Below are 24603 nucleotides of genomic sequence, written 5' to 3' on the forward strand. Positions count from 1 at the left end.
AATAGACAATTTCTTCCAAATAAGAATGCAAAGGAGATTCCTAATTACTCCCCGTTTCATTATGATATTCCTTTATGTATATACAGATTTAACAGTTTCAATTTCACTGTCCATCATCAATGTCTTCTTTGGATTATTCATTGTTTATTACCTATTATCATTATTAGCCTATTATTCTTATTCTTATTACCATTATCATCACCATTCTTATTATTACCATTATTACTATTTTCCTAAATGTTCCAACCCAAATCAATAGGCCCATGCCTACCCCCCTTTAAAATCCACTGTATTGTTCACAGTACAAGATGTCCATACTGGAGGTGAAACACATGTGTTGTGATGAGGTTCTTGTAATGAACACACAAAGGATATGTAGCTGTCAAATCTTTATTTGAACAAAAAATATGGACAGTGTTTTTGTACAGGTATGATATAGTAAATAGTTTCTGTTACAATGCATTATATGAAGACAACAATAATAATACAGAGAATCTAAACAAATGATCAAACTTAGTGATTAAAATACACTATGATAATATGTTAGTCCAAAGACCACATGTCAACACACAGAGGCGAGTTACAATTGCACCACTAGTGCATGCATATGAATGCATATAATGAATATGACATTTGACAAATGTGGGCAAACACTGATTCTCATGTTGTTATATCAGCACCTCCCATGCCTTCTTTGGAGAAAAAACATAATTTTTTTCTTTGTGTGTCTTCATGTGTGTTTTTAGATTATCAATCCGTCTAAAGCCCTGTTCACAAACTTTACACTTAAATCTGTTTCTCCCCTGCATGAGTCCTCATGTGTATTTTTAATTTCCAATTATGACTACAGCCCTTGCCACAAACTGTACACGTAAATGGTTTTTCCCCTGCATGAGTCCTCATGTGTACTTTTAACTCCCCAGTTTGACGGCAGCCCTTGCCACAAACTGTACACGTAAAGGGCTTTTCCCCTGTATGGGTCATCATGTGTGATTTTAGAGTACTGTTTGTTTGACAGCCTTTTCCGCAGACTGTACACATAAAGGGCCTTTCCCCTGTGTGAGTCATCATGTGTCTTTTTAGACCAGTCTTTAAACTACAGCCCTTGCCACAAACTGTACACGTAAATGGTTTTTCCCCTGTATGAGTCCTCATGTGTATTTTTAGATCAGCCGTTAAACTACAGCCCTTGCCACAAACTGCACACGTAACTGTTTTTTCCCCTGTATGAGTCCTCATGTGTATTTTTAGATCAGCCGTTCGAACTAAGCCCTTGCCACACACCGTACATGTAAAGGGCGTTCCGCCTGAATGAATCATTGCATGCTTCTTCAGATTTCCCTTTAGGCTAAACATTTTGCCACAATCTGCACAGCTAAAACATTTCTTACCTGTGTGACTTCTCATGGAGTTACTTTCTTTTGGTGATTTGAGGTCATGGAGCAGCTTGTTGCTTAAAGTATTTCCTCCCATGTGTTGTGTATTGTGTGATTTCAGTGTTTAAACCTGACTGGTCATCCGTGGTCTCATTCCACTCATCACTGTCTTCAGTGATGTCAGATTCAGAACAGTGTGAAGAGAGGAGCTGGTCATCACTAGTTGGTTGTGATGTTCCACAGTCCTCTACATCAGCTTGTGTTTCCATGCTTTTAGATGAGGTGCTGGCTACATGTTCTGTTTGCAGGTTTTCATCATCATCTTCATGTTTCACTGATATTAATGTCTCTGTTGTTCCACCATCCTCCTCTGATCTTTGAAGTAGCTCATCATGTTCCTCTTTAATCTGTGGAGATGCTGGTTCCTCTTTCATCAGACTGCAGGTTCTCTCCTTCTGTTCCTCTTTAATCTGTGGAGACTCTGGTTCATCTTTGATCAGACTGGAGGTTATCTCCTCCTGTTCTTCTTTAATCTGTGGAGGCGCTGGTTCCTCCTGGACCTGACTGGATGTTCTCTCCTGTTGCTGCTTAGGGAATACCTCCTCTTTACACACAAGGAGGTGCATAGAGTCTAGACAGAAGATACAGAGGAGAAACACATCATTACAAAAGTGTCATGATTGTTTCTTACTTCAACAATGGTTCATTTCTAAAACAAGCATCTCCTTGTTTCTCAAATATATTTTTTCATTAGCTACAACCTATTGCTATCAGATATATCCACAGATAATGTTTTTGAATGCAAGTTTAACCCTAACATGAATGGATTGAGAGTTCCTCTTCCAACTGTGTTCAAACATGTTCAAGCTTTTAACATTTAACGTAGTAAAGGTTAACATACTAAACGTTTTACCAACCTGCACTGTGTAGTTTCAAGATTGGTTGTAAAACCATATCCAGTAGTCTGCGTTGGCGGTCAGTTTCTTGCTTGATGTGGAAAGCTTCATCCTCGTACTCTGTTAGAATTCTACCAACGACCCCAAATATCTCTTCAGCAGCAGCAGATAGTCTCTGGTTGACCAAAGACTTCAATGTTTGTAGTAAAGCCATAACTCAAAACCTGCCCAAATAAACTGATAGGCCTACTAGTTTTTTTTAGAAAACAAACAAATGCTTCGGCTAGTGCAGAAAGGAGAAGTTCAGCTCTTAACAACAACAGAGATAAAGTGACTCCAAGCAGTTCAAACTCTTGTTAAATACTAACAGAGGGCCCTGATGCTCCAATCAGAGTGAGGGGGGCGGAACACCCCAACAATAGAACAAAACACGCCAATCACTGCTCCCAACAGCAAGGCAATATTCCTTTTATATCAAACATTAGGCAAATTAAACATTATAAAAGGAACGATCAGATTCAGTAAAAAATAATAATGTTAAAGCTGCATTATGTTACTTTCTTATTCTACCCTGAACCTTGTTGCCTTACTTGAACATTTAAATAATAAAATCTCAATGAAAGGAAGAAGCAAAAATGCATGTTTAAATATAAATGTATAAATATCTGTGTAAATAACAGAGTTGTTGCAGAGCGTATTTTTCAGATATGTGACACAGTAAACTCAATTCTACGTTTTTATTATTGGTTATTCATAGTAGTTTCAACACAGTTGTTTGTATCACCTTTCAGAAGTTGTCCAGTCGAAAATACCATTAAGGGACAGAGAAAGCTCCTATATTCGTAATTTTCGGGCAGCGGCTGAATTGCGGGCCGCACTGCGGGTAAAGTCGGAGACAAAATTGGAGCCCATAGTGTATAGCCCTGTGTCAGGTCAGGTGTCGGGCATAAGTAAGTAAAAACAAATGTTACAGGGCAGATACGACGCCCGTGCGCACACACACACACACACACACACACACACACACACACACACACACACAACTCAGCACTAGAGGAACAGGTTCAGCAGGGTGACACTGTACTGTCAGCAAGGTGCTGCTGGGAAATGTCCTCCTGTAGGCTAGAATGTGAGCTCTGTGTGCATGCGTGTGTTCGTGCATGTGTGCATGCGTGTGTGCGTGCGTGTGTGTGTGCGTGCGAACACTGTAGCCATAGGCGAGTCTGTGAGAGGGGGAGGCTTGTGACAACTTAAAGGAACATTTCACATTTTTTCAACATCTGTATTTATGAGTGCTCATTCCTCACTAATGCTCGCTACGGGACATTGTCATTTCTGTCTACATCCCTCTCTTTCTCTCCGTTTCTCGCTCACACGCACACAGATCCATCCACCCACCCACCAGTGGTGAAGTAAAATTCAACATACTAAATAGCAGTAGCCTACGAGCGTAGGTGGTTCGGGTATCTGGTTAGGATGCCTCTCGGGCGTCTCCCTAGGGAGGTCCTCGAGGCACGTCCCACTGGGAGGAGACCCCGGGGCAGACTCTCTGGTGGAGCTGTTGCCCCCACGACCCGACTACGGATACGCGGTTGAAGATGGATAGATGGAAACAGCAGTATAATATAGTATTACACAGTAACACTGTGTACTGTGTGTAGTTTAACAATAACCAGTGAATAGATAAATATTTCTGCAGAAAACAGGGTCCCATTAAATTGCTTATTGCTTTCAGTTCCAGCCTCCAGGTAGCATGTATTTGCCTCCCTGTATATTTATGACCCTGTACATGACCTAGTCTGTTGTGCTGCGTTCATTCCCTGTCACACTGTGTGGCATTAAGAGCACGGCTGTGGAGGCCATAATGATCCAGTGAGGAACACAAAAGGATGTGGACGTAATGAGCCATGTCAGGAGAGAGCTTAATGATGATTACACAACGCATATCATTAACTCCGCTTTAGCAATGACAAGCTAAACCAATGATTCTCTTTCTTTTTAACACCCCCCCCCCCCCACCCCCCCCAATTCAGTCATTATGCCAGTTAATTCTTCCCACACTCATTTGTGTGTTGTTGCGACCACAGGTTGCAGTTTACTATGAAAACCTGCATCTCGCGTTCGTCACGCCTCGTGACATGCTCCATATATGGCCAATTCAGAATTCATTCCATATGTCATATGTCATTCCACCCCCAGTGTGACATGCATTAGTCTACGGACCCCCCATTTAATGGTATTTCTATCACTGGAAGCCCCAATTTATATTGTAAAATCAATGTTGATTTAACTCTGACTCCACTCTCCCCTGGAACTCCATCAAGGACCACTGGGGGTCCCCGGACCCCACTTTGGGAACTACTGCATTAGAAATGATGTGCACTAACACGTTAGGAGATTGTAGATTGGCTATTTTCACTAGCTTGGGTACCCGGCCGGGATACAATTTGATCAAATCAGGAGAACTCATGCAGGATAATAAAAAAAAGTTAAATTGGAAGTGATGAAACAAAACAAAAAACACTATAACAATTTAAGCAGTTCTTCCTCATGTTTGAATAAAATTGGTATCCTGCTGACCTGAACACTTAAGTTATTTCCTGTTTACAAGAGCTGGAGAGACAGGGAGACCCGTTACTGAACAAACACTCTATAGCAATGATTACTATTACAATATAGTTTCATGAAAAAAATGAATTACAGTATACACTATTACACTTACATCCCCTTCAACTCTCAGAGTGTACAAAATAATGTAACTACAATGGACCCACAATAGTGATATAACATAATATTTTGTTATAACTAGTTCTTACCCATTCTTATTATTTATTATTATTAGTCCTTACCCATTCTTATTATTTATTATTATTATTATTAGTCCTTACCCGTTCGAAGACAGATCATAGCCTGCACACACACACACACACACACACACACACACACACACACACACACACACACACACACACACGTGTGTGTGTGTGTACAGTATTAAAGTAAATCAACTTAGTTACCTTCCACCACAACGTACTGTACAGCAACATTAAAACCTGATTGTATTTGTCTCTCGCACGTACACACACACACACACACACACACACACACACACACACACACACACACACACACACACACACACACACACACACACACACACACACACACACACACACACACACACACACACACACACACACACACACACACACGGGATACTGTCGCCAAACACTGTGGTTGGTATTAATTCTACCTCTGCCAAAGTAATCACGACCATTTTCTATCTGAATGCCATTCCCAACAAAACATCTAACGTTTTGGTTCACGCAACGCAACGGCAAGATCTTACAACAAATGCATTACTTTTTTAAATCACTTTGTAAAGAAGAACAAGGCAGGTGTGCACGCCAGGCGAGCGAGTGCCCATACCTCAAGCCCCCATGCAGGTTCTCACACATCAAGTAAACAAATGTGCTGTCCAAGTTGGCAATCACAGCAGTGGGCGGAATAGTTTATCGCATGAATAAAAAAAGAATGAGCGCTCCCAACGCACGTCTCAGCCTAATCAACAGAAATTGTTGTTGGGAAACTTACAGGAGAGTCTGACATACATACAGCTAATTCATTATTCGGCAGCTCTAGACAGATGTATTGTAAACAGTGTGAACAGGCTAGCAGCTTCTTGAAGAGCTGAAATAGTAAATCCACAACAACATTTTTGGTTGTCTGTCTGACGACACAACAGTCACACGATTAAAAGATACCAAGATCCAATTCTCTACGATGATAAATTACCCACACAAAATCATCTACTGTATGCATCAGCGTGTTTTTCTGTCTGCGCAGCATGAAAACAAAGATGCACAGTTCTGCCTTCGGGGACTGCTCATCAAAACATGAAAAATGAACTTAATACATATCACTGAAATGGAAACAGAAGCATAGTTTTTGTAGAAAAAATAAAGAACAAACTGTCCTGACACACATACATCACTCACTTCACATACTGTACCACTCCCAAAATATTCTCACCGATTCTCTCACACACACACACACACACCCACAACCACAACCCCCCCCCACCTTGTACCTTGTTGTAAAGTCCATCCCCACAGCTGATATGAGATGACGTAACATTAATTTCACCCTCTCTCACACACACACACACACACGCACACACTCCCACGACCCGTCGCGGCGTCGCCACACACCCCCTCACCTCTCCCTGCTCTGTCGTGCTGCTGCTGGTGGTGGGGGTGGTGGTGTCCCCCACCCGCCGCCCGGGGGGCGGTGGCGGGGGAGCCCGGCGGCGTGTCACCGTAGGCAGGGGACAGGTACAGGTAGCTGGTGTTGACTCCCTGCTCAAAGTCGAAGGGAGAGTGGTAGTCCTCCAGAGGGTCCATGCCTGGCTGCTCCCTCCTCCAGTCCCAAACCCGTGTCCCACAGCGCGTCTCTGCCCTCCCTGGCCTGCCCTACGCACCGTCCTACCGCCGCCCAACGCTGCTGCGCACAGCGCTGATTGTCTGCATGTGATCTCTTGGTGCCTACACACACACACACACACACACACACACACTGTCTGTCTGGGTCGCTTGTTTACCGCTCCCAAGACTTCCCTGTGTGTGTGTGTGTGTGTGTGTGTGTGTGTGTGTGTGTGTGTGTGTGTGTGTGTGTGTGTGTGTGTGTGTGTGTGTGTGTGTGTGTGTGTGTGTGTGCACACGCACGTGTGTGTATGACACACAATATCAGGAGTGTGACTGAAATTTGTGGTCAGCGAGGGTGTGAACAGTGCAGGAGCACTCGCATGTGTCTGTATGTGTGTGTTTATGTGTGTGTGTGTGTGTGTGTGTGTGTGTGTGTGTGTGTAATGTGTCTCCGTCTGCGTGTCGTCAATGTGCCACCCTTCGCGTTTCTCTCCCTCACATGACCCGAGAGAGGTCGAGACCTTTCACGCACCGTTCGCCTCCCGCGGTGTTAATGAGTTACCTGTCCCGGGCCGGGATGCTGACGCCGCTATAGCACGGACGCACACACACCCGCACGGCGCACACACACACACCCGCGCACACACGTGCTCTCAGTCATTCCGTCTAACATGGAATCCAAAAGGTCAGTCCATCTCTCAACGTCTATATATCCACAATCAGGGCTTGGCTTCACACGCCAACTGGGTTGCAGATCAGCCCAGTGACACTCTATATCCCTGCTCCAATCCCTCCTGGGAGTCTCTCTCTCTCTCTCTCCCTCTCCCTATTTTGGTGTTCAAGAAAAAAAGGAATAATAAAGAAATGGAGTCCCATTTGTGCGGAGGGGGTCACGTGATACAGAGGGAGGGAGGGTTGTTGGAATGAAAGGCGTATAATCTGCCCTGCCCCAGATTACTGCTCTGTAATCCAGGGAGGGCCTGGCCGGGCCAGCTGGGGATGCTAGCCTGTTAAGAGTGGAGGAGCTGCAAAGTGCCAGGGGGCTGCACGACCCACTCTCTCTCTCTGTGTGTGTGTGTGTGTGTGTGTGTGTGTGTGTGTGTGTCTGTCCATGCACTCTTGCATTACTGTACTTGCAAGGGACACCGGCCAAGTGTCAGTGTCCCCACAAGTATAGTAGAATTTGAGAAATACTGTAGGTTCTCACAAGAGCTATATATATATATATATATATATATATATATATATATATACTGTGTATATATGAGAGAGAGAGAGAGAGAGAGAGAGAGAGAGAGTTAGGCTTGCAATTAGAAGAAAGGTTGGGGTTATACCATAGTTAGGATTAGGGGTTTAGAGGTTAGGTTAGAGCTAACCTCTAACCTAAAGTTAGATTGGGGTTACAGCTTTCCGTGACGATGTCACGCACCAAATAAGTAGCCGATCTACAATCTACTTGTCTGCTATTTGTCGTGTATTTTTAATGTCGTCCTAAAAGGTTGATGTCCTCACAAATGGAGTAATACAAATGCATGCTCGTGTGTGTGGGAGTGCATATTCAAGCACACTACAAAAGGCTGCTCACTCACATGCAGACATTAGTTAAAGTGTGTCTTTATCGTCCACCAACTATAATATGTAGACTAGACACGTACACGCACGCACGCACGCACGCACGCACGCACGCACGCACGCAAACTGCAAAAATAGAACAGGAATCATGAGTTACTCAATTACAGGACAGGAGTGACCTTGAATGAAAATGACATGTAAGTCTATTTGGCTCATCTAGAGTAAGACAGACTTTTGCACTATTATATTTCAATCATATGAGTAGATTATCAAGAGAATTGAATTCCTAGCAAATCAATAGAAGCTCACATCGCTACTACTGTATGTCTGGCAGAAATCACATTAACGTTTATTACACATCATAAACCTTGCTCTGTATTTGCAACAGCCTTTCAAAGTATAATTTGTAGAGAAATCTTTCTGGTTCAATGTTAAAATATATGGTTTTAGGCTATAGATTTATTAATTAATTAACACCTCCTTTTAACTGGGACGTATACAAAAAAATCACACCCGTGTGAACCGAGTGGTGTAAGGTATAGCCTGTCTGATGTAATGAAATCATGTCTGACGTAATGAAATCACACCCGGGTGAACAGGGTGAACATAGCAACCATGCTCATTTTTCTGCACAAACAAAGCCAGTTGTAATGAAATCACACCCGGGTGAACAGGGTGAACATAGCAACCATGCTCATTTTTTCGGCACAAAAAAGCCAGTTGTAGGAGTGGTTTACACCACTCAACAAAAATAAGCTTTTTTGGTTTGAAAAATGTTATATAACCTACGGTACATATAATTGACATGCCCCAAATGTGGATGCCAGGTTGGAAGTGGTCCATTCTATAATAGTTTGGAAATATCAATATTGAGATAAGAAAAGGAAATCAATCACACACACACACACACACACACACACACACACACACACACACACACACACACACACACACACACACACACACACACACACACACACACACACACACACACACACACACACACACACACACACACACACACACACACACACACACACACACACACACACACACAGTGAAAGAAGACTATTTGAGCATTGTGATTGTGGGAACATAATGCCCCGGCTAACTTGGATGTTACAGTGGCAGTTCCTCTATATACGGTACATACTCCATTCTTCCTCCAGAGACAATAGACTACAGTGGTGACAGCTCTCTATTCAATGTGTGTGTGGGTCATGTCATGTGTGTCATGGTCTAACCCAACGAGTCAGGTTGCACGCCACACACTGCTACGATGTATAGAGTTCCCCCTGGGACGTTCACACGCACATGCATGTATTGTATCGCACCGTCATGTGACATGTATAGAGCACGCTTAAACAGCACACACACACACGTGTGCGTATGTACGTGCATGCAAGCTGAATGTGAAGCCGGGTCTAATACAAACTATATCTACTGTACCATGAAGCGCACCCCCCCCCCCCCCCCCCGATGTGACCGCCTGGACTTGATGTAATTATTATGCTTCTTTGCTTCAGGCAGGTCTACCCTGCTACATGTGCATAGACACAAACATACATTTGGCACATGCACACACATACCCATACACACACCCACACTCATGCATTATTAAACGCATACATATATTGTTATATAACAATGCAATACTTTCTGTATCTTTTTGGAGCATGGAGGAGGTCCGGAGACGCCTTTAAACAACAGGTGTAAATGATATCTGACTCAATAGACTTTGGACTTTTGTATTGTCCAGATACAGTCTGCAGTGTTTAGCTGTGTCTTTGTGAAAGTCTCGCTTAATGTTGTTGCTTATATAATATCTTGATTACTTTCACCTTTTCCATGTCCTTTTTGTAAACTGGAAAATACCAATAAACAGATTGTGTGAGAGAAAAAACAAATGACCCCAAACATGTTTGAAAGTGAAATCCCATCAAGGACCGAAACATTGTTCTGTAACAAACATGGACCTTTCTCTCTTGCATTTGGAATAGTACACCATAAAGTAAAACAAAAATCAGACCCGTCTGAAGTGAGTGGTGCAACAGCGCCCCCTGTTCGTACCCTAAACATACATACTGTACATAGGGATGCAGGGACACAGCCAGGGACGGACAAAGCTGGGCATTGGAGTGGCTGCACCCTATGGTTGCACCACTCAAAAAGAGAGAGAGCGAGTGAGATTTACATTGGCAGTGAAAAGGCAAGAAAGGAAATAAGTGGGGAGGGTTAGTGGGCATAACAGCAAAAATAAGGAGAAAATGGCTAGAGATAATTGGCTATTCTAAAATGTAAGTTGCGCCTATATTTAATAAGCTGTAACCCGCCAGTAGGAACAGAAGCAGGACCCCTCCCCACAATGCAAACTCACACACACACACACGCACGGTCACACGCACGCGCACGCACACACAGGGAGCAGTCATTTTTTTGTAAAGTGCTTAATGAAGCACGGCATGGGATCAATTAAATGATTATTGGTGGCGTGCTGCGTCACATGAGGAGGTCGAAACCAGAATCATGCGGACGGTGGATTTCAGCCGTGTGCACTGCAGGCCGCCATGACCCGTGGCCGCAAAAATCTCTGAGGTCACGATAAGACACCGGTTTTCAACCTCTGGTCAGGGGACCGCCAGGAGTCCAACTGGACACTTATACGGGTCTGTAACTCTGTCCATTTGGTTCCGTTTGCGCACTCTCTCAAGAGTTCAATTAAGACTGAGGAGTTCACATAGTGTGTAGATTGGAGTCCCAGAAATATTAACCATGTGAACCCCAGCATGCCTATTCTGGGTGGGAACATTCGGGAAAAAAATCAAAAAACAGCCGATCTACAAGCTCACAATGTGTCGCACAGCGACTACATTTATTTGAAAACATTAGTTACTAACATTACTGTACGTTTAACTACTTAAGCCGTATATACAATTTGGCCATTTGAAAAAGACGATCTACAAGCTCACAATGCCCATTGTGAGCTTGTAGATCTGCTATTTTCAAAATATTTGTATACATTTGAAAACTTTGAATGGGACATTCTGCATAATGAGTATATTTACTTTCGGTACTTCAAGTACATTCGGAGGCCCGGCCCCAAAGCAAGATTTATTCTGCTGCCGCTGCTCATTGTCTGGCTCGGTGGTTCTCAATTTGTGGGTCTGGACTCCAAGGGGGTCCTCGTATGATTTGGGGGGTCCACACCCCAGATGAGATGACAGACAGTGAAGCAACAATTTAAGGTCTTTTAAGACCTTTTTAATACTTACAAAATTAAGAAAGAAAAGAAAAAGACCATTACTGCATCAAACGTAATCAACAGATTATACTATAAAAACTAGTCAAACATTGGCCAAATTGTCAAATATAAGAAACTGGCAAAAATATAAAAGAAATAGCAGATCTACATGTTCACAACTCCTTAAGTTGTGAACTTGCAGATCTGCTATTTTCACAATATGCATCTGTGGAACTGAAAATGTAATGCCTCAACTCCTACATTCCAGGAATGCTTATCAGGGTGGAGGTCCCCAGTTCAACCTTTGCGTCTTAACAAATGGGCATGTCACACCCATGGTCACACCTGTATTTGTACAAGAAATAGCCGATCTAGAAAGCAACACGCCGTTTTTGCCATCGTTGGTGTCAAATTGTGAAAGCATAACCAACTAAAGAAATAAATTGTTTTCGCCTATTGATGACATGGCCAAAATATTGATGCCAGGTTGTATTTTGTTAAAATATATTTCTTTAGGTATTAGGATTTGCCTCTGTATGGGACACGGACACACACGGACAGTCGGACACACACGCGCACGCTGGGGCCCGTTTACCCCTTGAGCCCCTCATCTGATCCAGCCATCAGCTGGATGGAAATTGAATTTTCCCTGCAGAATTGATCTACCCAATCTAGCAAAGTCTGAAGCCTATATAGGACGTTGTGGGAGTTGATGTTTTCCTCCGAGCCCTCGCCCTGTGCTGCTACCGGCTACAGGATCATCAGAATTCAATTAAGGCCTCAACCTTCACAGGAACTGAAGCCAGTGATGTCTCTCACATGATGCTGGTCAGGCTGGGAGACACTCTCTGTGTTCCCACTATGTATTTACTCTACTGTATTCTGTAGGTGGGGACACTGGTCTGGACTCGCGAGGTGGACAGTAGGACAGGGACACAACATGCTACTTTAATAAAGACGAAAAAAAAAAAGTTTTCTAAATCATGACAATTTTCTGAAAGATTTGAGGCACATTTTATCGATTTTTCAAAAATAGCAGACCTACAAGTTCATAGCGTGCCACTCGGTGGCGCGCTATGAGCTTGTAGATCTGCTATTTTTCAATAGCTAAAGTTTAACATAACGCTTAAAACACCAAAAGGGGTTCCCGCCCAGAATGGGTTAAAAGCTATACCCCAGTCTGTAACGTTCCTGTCCCACCACGGATTCGAAGCTGGGGATCCTGTGCAATTGGCTTTTAGTCACTTGAGCCAATACGGCCTGCCTGTATGCTATGGGGAGAAATGTTATATTGACGTTCAGGCAGTAGAACTTCAGTCATGTCAAACCAGAGAGCAGGGCGGAACCACCCCAATTGTTTTAGATTGTATTTACATACCAGATTGGACAAAATAGATTGTATTTACATACCAGATTGGACAAAATAGATTGTATTTACATACCAGATTGGACAAAATAACGTGCAGCATTAAGTAGCAGAACGTAGTGTCACTTAGTCCCTCCCTATGTCAGTTGTTAATCAAAACACTGTCTCCAAAAGGGAATTCAGTTGAGATGAAACAAATAGTCAAAACAAATGGAACCGTACAGGTCTGTAAATCCGAGACTGCATAATTGGAACCAAATGGACCCTTTATGGGTCTGTGGCCCTAATGGATTCATATTAAAAAAAGTTTAAGAAAACCATGAGATTGCGTTAACCTTGCCGTTTGTTTTTCATTTTTCTCTCTGTCTAGTCGTCGCCAATTCCTGCCCACGTGTGGTACAGTGGTGGCTGTCACTGTGGGTCTGGGCTGAGTGCAGACAACCACATGCCTCAGCAGCTCTAATCCTCAAGACTAGAGCAATATTATCCTTAAAAGTAATGGAAATTTATAGGAATAAACGACTGGGGTAAACTAAATAAAAACAAGACCGCTCGGAACCACGCCATGAAAACAATGTATCCTTCAAGTGGTTGATGATAGCAAGCCAACTGAAAGGTAACAGTAAGTGTAACAGACGAGACGCATATATAATCAAAATATAACTTAAACCCAGGATAACACACCATGAAACACTTGTTTCCAATGTGCTTCTGCACAACGTAGTCATTCAATAATGAAGACTTCATTTTTTGTATCCACTGGTCTCTAATGTTTCGTTTGTTTTCCAATATATTGTTTTCAGCAATCATACACCTAAATATCTGTCTCATCCAACTAAATCTTTAATTTATCAGTCACACCCACCTCCTGCTACTGTAGCATATGAGGCGGCTTGATGTGCACCCCCTACCCATGCAGTACACCCCCTGGACGGGCCACTGGTGTGTAGCTGGGACGTACTGTACGCCCAATCCAAGCCTTGATGTTGAGTGCCAAGCAGGGAGGCATTTGGGTCCTGTTTTTTTTTAATAGTTTTTGGCATTACCGAACAGCAGCCAAGTTAGGTACACCAAACAAAAGAAAAGTTGGTCTGGAGCCCTAACATCATCAGCACATTGTTTTATTTTTTAATAATTCAAATGTTTATTTATTTTCATCATCAGCACATTGTTATGTTAATTTTACCGGATCATCCCAAGCTAGGTTTAAAGTGGTTAACCAGTTGGTGCACTGTATGAACCACGCAGTCAAACTGATGTCCTACATTTCTCTCTCTCTACTGCATAAAGCGGTGGTTCTTAAAGTGGGGTCTGGAGACCCCCAGGGGTTCTTGTGGGGGTTCCAGGGGATGGCCAGTAAAATATCATACATCATCAAAATCTGTTTTACTGTATTTTACATTACGGCTATTCAAAAATATTCAAATGCTTGAATATTGAAATATTCACGTGGATGAAATGTTCAGGATCAAGCGTGTCGGGCAAGTTAAGCAGAAATTGTAATACCGGTAAGTTACTTGTTACTGCCGGATTAAACATTATAAGAAGTTACGGTCACTGCCGATGTTTACAGTTACCTTTGAAGCATCGAAATTCTACCTCCTTATGATGAAAATCCAGCTGAAAATAGTCCCATCGTTTCTTAGCGAGTCGACACATAAGCCACTTCCGCGATGCGATCAACAGCAAAGACCCTAATCCCTATCGAGCCAAGATTGTCCCTTGCCCCCTCATTCACTTTGCATTGGACTTTGTTTCCCAGAAGACCTTGCAAGCCAGTTATAGGTCGATTTACGGTTACGTTATTATAACGCGTCCACCTCGTCACGATGTCCGCAAAGCCGGATTTTCATAGAAGTCATCAAAAACGGCGAATTAAACATATAAAAAAATAGCGCATTTAGCGTGTTACGCAGGGAAAGACAATGGAATAAAAGGCGTGTTTAGCGGGTTATGCAGTGAAGCTGTTTAAAAAGTATAATTAGTTATGTTACTCATTATATTACTTAGCCACCCCTCGTTCTCAAAAGGTGATGTAGGCCTACAATACAACCTGTTTAGCCAGCTCCTTTAATGACCGAAACCACTTCATTGGAACAATGATTAACAATGACAGACTTCACACATTGTAGCCTCCCAAACCATAGAAACCTAATGGCATAGTACAGTGTCGATCGATCAACAGATAGGCCTATAGACAGATGCAGCTTTGTGCACACTAGTGCACCTACCGAAGTGCTACCACATTTTTGCCTAAACGTATGCATCTCCTGTCTAACCTCATGTACATACATACAGTGACATGTTGACATGTTTCTATTTAATGTTTTCTGAAAACAAAACAATGTAGCGTGCACGGAAACAAATCACTTCCACTCCTTTACGCCTGTAAACCTGTGATGTGACAATGGAGTTGACTGAAGTAATTACCATGTTGCACATTAGGTTGAGTCAACCTGTAGTGTGACTGTCAGAGTGGTGATGTGGACACATGCGAAACAGAGTCAACTCTACTGTTTGTACTGTCTCCTCCGAAGCGGATTGATTTATTCCTTTAAAAAAAAAAAGGGACGCACCCTACTGAATAGGATTGTGTAACATTTCATGTGAAATTGATCGTATAAAGCAGGGCCATTCTTTTCTTTTTATTTATTTTTTAACTCTGGTACCCCTATTTTGAGCATGTATGTATACTGTATGTTCAGAACTTTTCAAACTGTTAAAATAATAACAAAAATAGCCAAACTACTGTACATGCTCATGCTCACGTGCCAAAACCAAGTGCCATGAAAAGTTAGGCTAGCTATTTTGCAAGCAGGCAGACAGACAAATTACAACACCCTGACAAAGATTGCTATAAGCAGGGTAAAATAATAATAATAAAAATGAGCTCCACAGTACGCACGAGGTGAACACTAGCCATCTCACTTTTCTTTTTTATGAATATAATGATATCGTCAGATTAATTGTAGCCAACTGCACAATGTGTAATCTCTGTGACAAAGACAATGGCGGTGACGTTCCGTGGTGGACTAATATCACTCTCTGAGATTTATTTTGGTCAAGGTCAACATTGTACTTTATTGTTACATCTTGTGTACAGGTACGGGTACAATTTATTTTGTTTGGCTTACTTCAGACAATGCAGCAGCATAGATAACGTCTAACAGCAAAAAATAGATAATGTAGGTAGATCGAGTGCAAAAAAGAGCAAACAAAGAATAAAAACTAAAAAGATCATCATATGTACATGTTTTCCCTGTAGTAGCAAAGTTAGGTGAACTTTGTGTGAACAACTTCACAGTAGGCTATGTTCCATATATACACAACAAATTTAGTTTAGAAGGTGCAATTCGAGCATAATAGCGCAAGAAGAGGACGAAGGTGAGGGAGGGGGGGGGGGTAGCTTTTTCCTTTGCCCTGTTTCACTCTGGTTCTTATCAGTTTGTTCATGTATCTGATTGTGTGGAAAGAAGCTTTTTTGCTGGCTGCCGTCAGTCTTTGTTGATAAGAGGGGCACAGCCCCTTTTGAAAAGTTTGTGGTGAGCACTTGTTTCTGCCGTTGAACATTAGAACATTATGAATAAAAATTACATTTGTTTGGCTTTTAAGCTTTGTGAACTAAAGTTGCACATCGGTCAGTTATGATAAATAACTTACCTTTAATTACTTACTGGAAATAGCCGATCTGCAAGCTCAAAACACTCCATATTGTGACACGTTTTGAGCTTGTAGATCTGATATTTTCACTTTTTTAATGTTTGAAAATATATATTTTTAGATGGATTCCCAGATTGTGAAATGGGTTACACAGTAAACGAATAACAAAACTAAAATTCAGTCAGATAACTCAAATAGATTTAACAAATATTTATTATAGAACGAGAATACAAGTGTGCATATAATATTTTATCTTGGCGTTCGGCTCTGCTACATTTTTCTCCCTGCTCGCACAATTAAACACCATCATTAAACATTAAGAGCAGGGAGATAGATATACAATAACAACCCCCCATGGGGAACAGAATAACTGTTGTTGGCGGTGGGAGCAAACATCACATAACAACCAGGAACCATAAGCAGAAGGAAGGCAGGAAGAAGCAAGTCTAGTGAGCTTAAATACCCCGCCCAATTGGTAAATGGTGCATTTATATAGCGCCTTTATCCAAGGCGCTTTACATAGATAGCATTACATTCACCCATTCACACACACATTCATACACCGATGGCAGCGGAAACCATGCAAGGCACCAACTAGCACATCGGGAGCAATTAGGGGTTCAGTGTCTTGCTCAAGGACACTTCGACAGTAACTCTGGGGGAGCCCGGGTTCGAACTGGCAACCTTACGGTTACCATCCAGACACTCTACCCCTGAGCCACCGCAGCCCAATTGGTGAGCTGACTACCACATCAGCGAATGACATGTGGGTCTTGCACACACTGAATACACCCACATAGTAATGCAGCATATTAACCCCTTGAGTATATGTATGCACCCTTGAGCACAGCATGAAACCCCTCGATTATATCTGACTGAACTAACTCTGTAAGCGACGTATAATTTATTTGAAGAAGGAAAGAACAGCCATCCAGTTCCTGTTTCTGGGCCGTTAAAAACACGGACGTTCTGGGCTCATTTATGATGTTATGCTGTGTTGCAGTTACAGTACAATATGAATGCTTCTGAAGAGGAATACACTTACAGTAGAGACAGACAGAGGTAGTAATGGTGGATTTGAGAAATGGAAGCTGCAAAAGCTCAGTTGGAAATGCAGAAGTGAAGTGAGTGACAGCACAGCCCAGGCACAAACGGCAAGAACGGCAGTGTTGCATACGTCACGGTCTATGACTTGGCGACCTGAACTTGCACATTTCGGGCGCTTCCGCCTGTCTCAATTGAAATATAAGATGACATTTCAGCAAACAGCAGTCTAGGACTGATTCCCTCTCACTGCCCTCACAGCACAATACAGCTGCTTGTGTCTCTAACAAAATCTAATAAGAAACTTTGGCCATGACCCCCCATTTAGTGCTGATCAACCACATTAAACAGCTGATGGAGGACAGCTAGACATCTGGAGACAGAAAAATATAGTACAGTGTCCCTGGGATCCAGGACGCTGGCGTCCCTGGGCAAGACCTACGCTGCAGAGTGCATTGCTAGAATTTGGCGGAAGTAGCAGGATTTTGGCGGAAGTACCGCTCAAGGAAATTACGTTGATGCTTTACAAATCTGTTTACATTACAATTTACAATTTAGCAGACGCTCTTAATCCAGAGCGATTTACAATAAGCAAAAACAAAAAGCATGGCAATACATCACATACATAAAAAGTTATCATGAAACATGCGTAAGCTAAGAGCGTAACAGTGGAATATCTATATAATGAAACTATACATACTATACTACTATACATATATACTATAAAGTGCTATGACTACATAAAATGCAATTCTAGTGCTGACTACTTAACATGCTATAAGTCTGTATAAAATGCTATTTAAAGTTCTATCTAAGGGGGCTAGGGTAAGTGCTACAGGCCATGATGGAGTCTGAAGAGGTGGGTTTTCAGACTACGGCAGAAGATTGGGAGTGAGGCTGCAGTTCTGATTGTGATGGGAAGTGCATTCCATAGTTTTGAAGCCAGAAGGGAGAAGAGTTTGGGACGTGTGGAGCGTTGTCCCGGCGTTTTTAGTGAAGGTACTTCCAGCTTCCAGCAGTTGGCTGATCTGAGTGCGCGGGAGGGTTTGTAGGGTTCGATCATACTTGTAAGATATGTAGGAGCCATACCTTTGGTTGCTTTGAATGCCAGCATCAGAGTTTTGTATTCTGTGCGGGCAGCGACCAGGAGCCAATGGAGGGAACGGAGAAGGGGGGAGACGTGTGAGAATCTTGGCTGGTTGAAGACCAAGCGAGCTGCGGCATTTTGGATCAATTGGAGAGGCTTAAGTGCACATGCCGGATTGCCGGTAGGCCAGTAAGGAGGGAGTTACAATAGTTACATTTTGACAAGACTGTTGTCTGGATTAGGAGCTGGATTAGGAGCTGGCACATTCTCCATGTATGAAACAGGTATTGTGATTGGTCGAAAAATATCGTATCCGGAGGAAATAGAGGGTATGCGCGTGACATCATCGTACCTGGAAGTTATGCGCGGACGCCCACTGAGTGGCAAAAAACTACTTTCTGGCCTTGACAGCCCATTCATCCAAACAGAAAGGTCCTGTCTGATTGCATTAAACAATGTTAAACTCATCAACATTGCAGCTGTACGAAAAGCTTGAATTATCCTCTATCTGCAAAGTTTTTGTTTCATAAAAATCCACCATAGAAAGTAGAAACGTTATGAGCTACTTTCTGAAATGCACTGCATTTGATTATTTTTCTAAGTGTCAGAGTTTGAAAGTGCTTGTTTTCTATAACACAACATTTTGCTGCCTCCTGCATTATGTGACATTTAGAAACAGGTGGATGGTTGAGTGATTTCCAACGAGCGCTTCCAAACTCCAACATTCCATGCTGTTCAATGTTTTGCCACTCAGTCTAGATGAGTGTCCTGATGGGAAAATCATGCATGTGCATATTCTCTATACATTTGACGGATGTTCCAGACCGACACTATGCAATCTCTGCCTTATATTGTGACCAGGCTTTTCTCTTCGCAGATGAGTAAGGCTAGGGATCCACAAGTTGTGGAGAACGGTATTTTGCTCCCCTGTATGCCCAGTGTATATTGTGGAAGTGACTGATTGATTGATGAGAGAAATATTTGAATAAAGTTATTTGAAGCAGACCAGTGCACCGGACTGGACACTACATGCCATCTTTATTATGATTCCGACATTGCTGCAATTGCCTCTCTCCGTTGGGAGTGACATAAAAATGTACAAACTGTAGCTTAACGCTTTTTCACCGTTACACAGACAAACGTCTGCTCGGTGGCCATGCACCACAAACACTTGACTAGCCAAGTCCTCCACGTCACATCACACAAACCCGAATCATCTTCACACACACACAAACATTCCACACATTGTACCAATAACTACAGAGGGAAAGACATCCCCCCCCCTCCTCCTGTGAAAGCAGACCTGTGTAGGGCCAACAGCAAATAACTGCTAGAAACCACAGCACACAGCGGGATAAACTAAACACAAAGAAAGATGTGTTTTGTTATCAACAAGGTCATCTAAGCACACAGAGAGGAGAGGAGACTAAAGGCCTTATTCCCTTGATAATTCCGCTGACTAGAGCACCAGTCTTTGCAGTCTGAAAACACTGGATTCTAAACCCTAAAATAGGCTATCCCCCCCGTCTCCCTTTTCCGGCTCTATTGTATGGTGTCTGTCACCTGAGACAGTAGAGGGGGGGGAAAGGAAGGGACAGATCAGCTGAACCTTGATAAGACTATCTTGATTAAACTGACATACTGGGACTTATAAAAGGGGCTAAAACAGCAATCATATTTGAGTGCTTCGGTTTCAGATCTAGCAGTAACTGGTAAGAAAGTATTCTATTGTTGCCTGCCCTGTGTGTAAATGGTAAATGGTGCATTTATATAGCGCCTTTATCCAAGGCGCTTTACATAGATTGTGCATCAATTCACCCATTCACACACACATTCATACACCGATGGCGGCAGAAACCATGCAAGGCACTAGCCAGCACATCGGGAGCAATTTGGGGTTCAGTGTCTTGCTCAAGGACACTTCGACACTAACTCTGGGGGAGCCCGGGTTCGAACAGGCAACCTTGCGGTTACCATCCAGCCACTCTACCCCTGAGCCACCGCCGCCGCCCCGTATGTGTACATGCATACGGTATGGGTATGCTATTATCTTCAGTGTACTGTACAAGTACATAATGCCTTTATGTGGATGAAAAATGTGTATGTCCAAAACCTCTATTTTTCACGAATTGGAAAACAAATAAAACCTGTGTTCCAATGTAGTTATAATTTAGTCACAAGCTCCAAAACTTTTCATTGAATCATTGCTTGATTTAAATATTGAAATATGTATAAAACCCAGACTTAACCACTTTCAAATTGGCATCCCTAGTTTTTACAATAGGCTAAAATAATAATTTTAAAAAAGGATTTATGTGACACTGTAATACCACCAAACAAAGCATACAATAGGGCATTGGTTCTCAACCTTTTTATACCGAAGTACCACCTCAGAAAATACCACCATAATAACAGATGTTAAAATACCGGAGTGTATACCTGCCCCATCCCACCTATGCACAGTTAACACAGGAGTGACATTTATATTTTGTTCCATTCCTAAGCCAATAATGCTGATGCTCTGACAAAACTCAGTCTAATCACTAATCAGCACAACTGATATTTCTAATGTGATTAATCCGTTCTCAAAACTTTTATTAACGGCTAGGTGTGCTGTCATAGGATATACAGGTAGTCTAGCCTAGCTTACTGTACTGAAATGTGTGTAGCAGTGTCAATGAAATGATCTTCAGTCTTGCATTGCAGTCACACAAAAAGAGAGAGAGAGAGAGAGAGAGAGAGAGAGAGAGAGAGAGAGAGAGAGAGAGAGAGAGAGAGTAAAACACCACTAGACAGGTTGGACACACATCCCATGACACTTTGAGGAAAAACCTTGACAACAGCTCAAGAACTTGAAATAAACCGTTGGAATCAAATGTGGAGGTTTTATCGTGTCCGAGAATGCCTCGCCACTAAGTTGTGCGGGAGAACCATGCAGTAACGTTTCTACTACAACCTTCGACACAAGATGCAGACGTTTTGGAGAAACCAAGCCCTCATGAAATTCCTCAAAGTAGTTCTAAGTACAGAACTTCGTGCTACAGTGAAAGGAGGTCAGGGCTGAGAGACTTGTTTACCTGGCACCCCCCCCCCCCCCCCAAGGCGAACAGACCGGCCTGTGTTTTATTTTGCCTCGTTCCGCAAGACCCACAAGGTCCTCCTTGCTACAAGTATGTGGGAATTCAAACACAAGACAACAGCAGTTCCGGGCCCAGGGGGGTGGACTGGCTCTATGCGCACAAGGTCGAACAACTTATGACAAAATAAATATGAATAAATTCTTGAAATGCCACAGCGCTCTCCTGGAAAGCAGCTCTAGAGACAGGCAGGACACTAGCATCTGGGACGAACTCACAAACATTCTGCGAAATTAGATGATCTACAAGCTCACAATGTGCCGCAAACTTACAACGAGACACAATGTGGGCTTGTAGATTGGCTATTTTAGGCGAAGACTTTTGGTGCAGAGGGAAATACTAGTGGATCTAGTATGGAGCCCTGGCGAACTACAGTAAGTATGCGTAGGTATAGAGCTTAAGTGCAGACCTTTCACTTGGGCACACAGGTCTAACTAGTCTTGAAAGCAGCTGTAGGGGAAGGCAGGTTAACAAGCATGGAAACTGAGGAGAGATGGGGCCGATGGGCAGATGGGTGTTACGAGACAGATGGCTTCGCAGCAGGTGCGACACACAGTCGAGGTAGGGGAGAGCACAGCTAACAGGAAGGAGGCCCCGCTACCTGCGGGGTCATGCATCATCATACAGCTCACCCCCCCATTCCCTTTCCTCGCAAAGAGGCCTACAAAAGAGGCCTACAAGTTTAGGTTACTTGGCCCCCACACCGAACCTGACATGTGCTTTATGCCTCCGGCCAAACCACATGGCCAAACCCATTTTCACCACCACATGGACTATGATGTAGGCATGGCAATTTTGAGCCATGCTACTACTTTCGGTTTGCACTTTGGTATTGCATGTTGTAATGGTGCAATGTACAAGATTAATTTCCTACCACCAAGCACTTGGCAAATAGCCCACAATAGCCATGGATAACAGATAGGAATACACTTGATGTTGCCCAAATATGTCTGAAAAGTCAACCAAAATAAAGTTAACCAAATGTAATGGCCTTTATGTAACCAGACATTCTTAGCTTGGGACATACTGTACAAGTGTCCAGCAAACTGAGCAGTAGGCTATGATCTTCATCTATCAGCAGTAGATCTAGTCAACTCTCCATATCTGACAGTTCAACCTTCAATGCAATGATCAACTGTCAGTGTCATCACTCCACAAACGTGTGACTGTGAAGTTCTTCACATCCATGTAACAACAGTTACATTTAAGAAAATAACGATTCAGGTATTATTCAATACAGAATAACCTTTCCATGTATTTTTTTATTATTTCCCTTGGCCTTTAATAGGTGATGTTACTTTAACCAACTTCCTCGTTTGACTCGTGATCAAACACTTTAAATAAATTCAACGTCCCCGTTTTCCTAAGATATAGCCCAATGCAATAAATAAATAAAGATGCGAAAATAACTTGCATTTCATCTTTGTCACGATGTTTTGTCTGGCCGAGTGTTAACATATGGTTATTAGGCTGGTCTTATAAAGTTGGCAAAGTTGAGACAACTTCAGACAGGATAAAACTAGATATTCAGTTAAGTTTCATACTAAGCTAAAAGCTTCATGTATGTGTAAATAGTTTACCTTGTTCTGAATCGTCCATTGTGAGGCCGGCTCGGTTCTGCGGTTCTGTAAGGTCCAAAGCTTGCAGTTTGTGTGCACTGGTACTGCTGCAGGTCTACGCTCTCTCTACTCACATGCTGACTGATGGCCAGACTCTGTGCATAGGACACTTTTTTGCCCTAATATTATGTGTAGGGACATTTGAAAGAAACGAAGACATAAAAGAAAACAAAACATTTGAAGAAATAGGCAAATAATAATAATAATAATAATAATAATAATAATAATAATAATAATAATAATAATAATAATAATCACCATCATTCTCGTCATCATTCCAAACTACAATTTAAAAACGTATAATAAATAAGAATACGAAAAAGAATGTATGTTTCTATGTTGAAGATACATTCACGGAAACGCTACAAGTTCTTTTTTTGTTAATCTTCTGTTATGTCAAACATGGAGGAAAAAATGCCTTACAAGTCATATTCAAGGAAAAACATGCCCTATGCTCTCCGTTTGGGGTGGGGTCCTCTATGACGTCAGCACGTAGGAGTGTAAACACAGAGAAACACGTGGATCAATTTTTGGAGCGAGCGTCTCCAGTACACACAGTACACAGTACTGCATGCTTCTCACAGTCTGTATCAAACGGAAACCTTGCATTCATTTTGCGATTCTGTGGTCATGTTTAGCCTTTATATTACAATTATCGTTTTATGACAGTGTTCATTTATACAATGTATAAAACAGCAATAATAATATTAATAATATTAATAATATTAATAATATTAAATAATAATAATAATAATAATAACAACAACAACAACAACAACAACAATAATCATTTTTAAAATTCAAATAAAAAAAGATGTAACTCAAATCTAGTACATAACTGTAGTGGAGTAAAAGAATCACACTGTGAAGTGAGGGGCACCAACTGTGGCTGCCACACGATTGCAGATTCACTGCACTATTACAACTTACGAGACATGAATGCAGTGTGTTATTATTGTATAAAACAAAACAAGATGTATTTATATTGGCCACATGACGTCCCACGTCATTATTTAGTGCACTAAACAAAAATTAAAAGTCCATAGACTTGGCTGCCATATGACGTCATTTCAAATAGCCATGCATTGGCCCCTCAAAAAGTACAATATTTGCCTCTGAGATGTAGCCTAGTGGAGTAGAAGTATCAAGTATTGAAATTTTGAATTAAATACTCAAGTGAA

The 24603-nt window shown here is 42.2% G+C and overlaps 1 protein-coding gene across 3 annotated transcripts in view; it reads right to left on the reverse strand.

Annotated features, from left to right (window-relative positions):
- The window catches only part of tpd52 (tumor protein D52), a 45341-nt gene extending 21818 nt beyond the window's left edge, over nucleotides 1-23523 (reverse strand). Inside the window, exon 1 of one of the 3 annotated variants that reach the window (XM_079523442.1) lies at nucleotides 23384-23523. In XM_079523442.1, the coding sequence (XP_079379568.1) occupies nucleotides 23384-23402 (19 nt within the window). In that variant the 5' untranslated portion in view covers nucleotides 23403-23523. Of the gene's footprint in view, nucleotides 1-6491; nucleotides 6715-23383 lie in introns of those variants that run through there. The other 2 variants (XM_079523441.1, XM_079523440.1) reach the window with 2 other exon arrangements.
- Nucleotides 23524-24603: the final 1080 nt, after the last annotated feature.

Source organism: Electrona antarctica (assembly GCF_951216825.1).
Source record: "Electrona antarctica genome assembly, chromosome: 15".
NCBI classification, from domain to species: domain Eukaryota; kingdom Metazoa; phylum Chordata; class Actinopteri; order Myctophiformes; family Myctophidae; genus Electrona; species Electrona antarctica.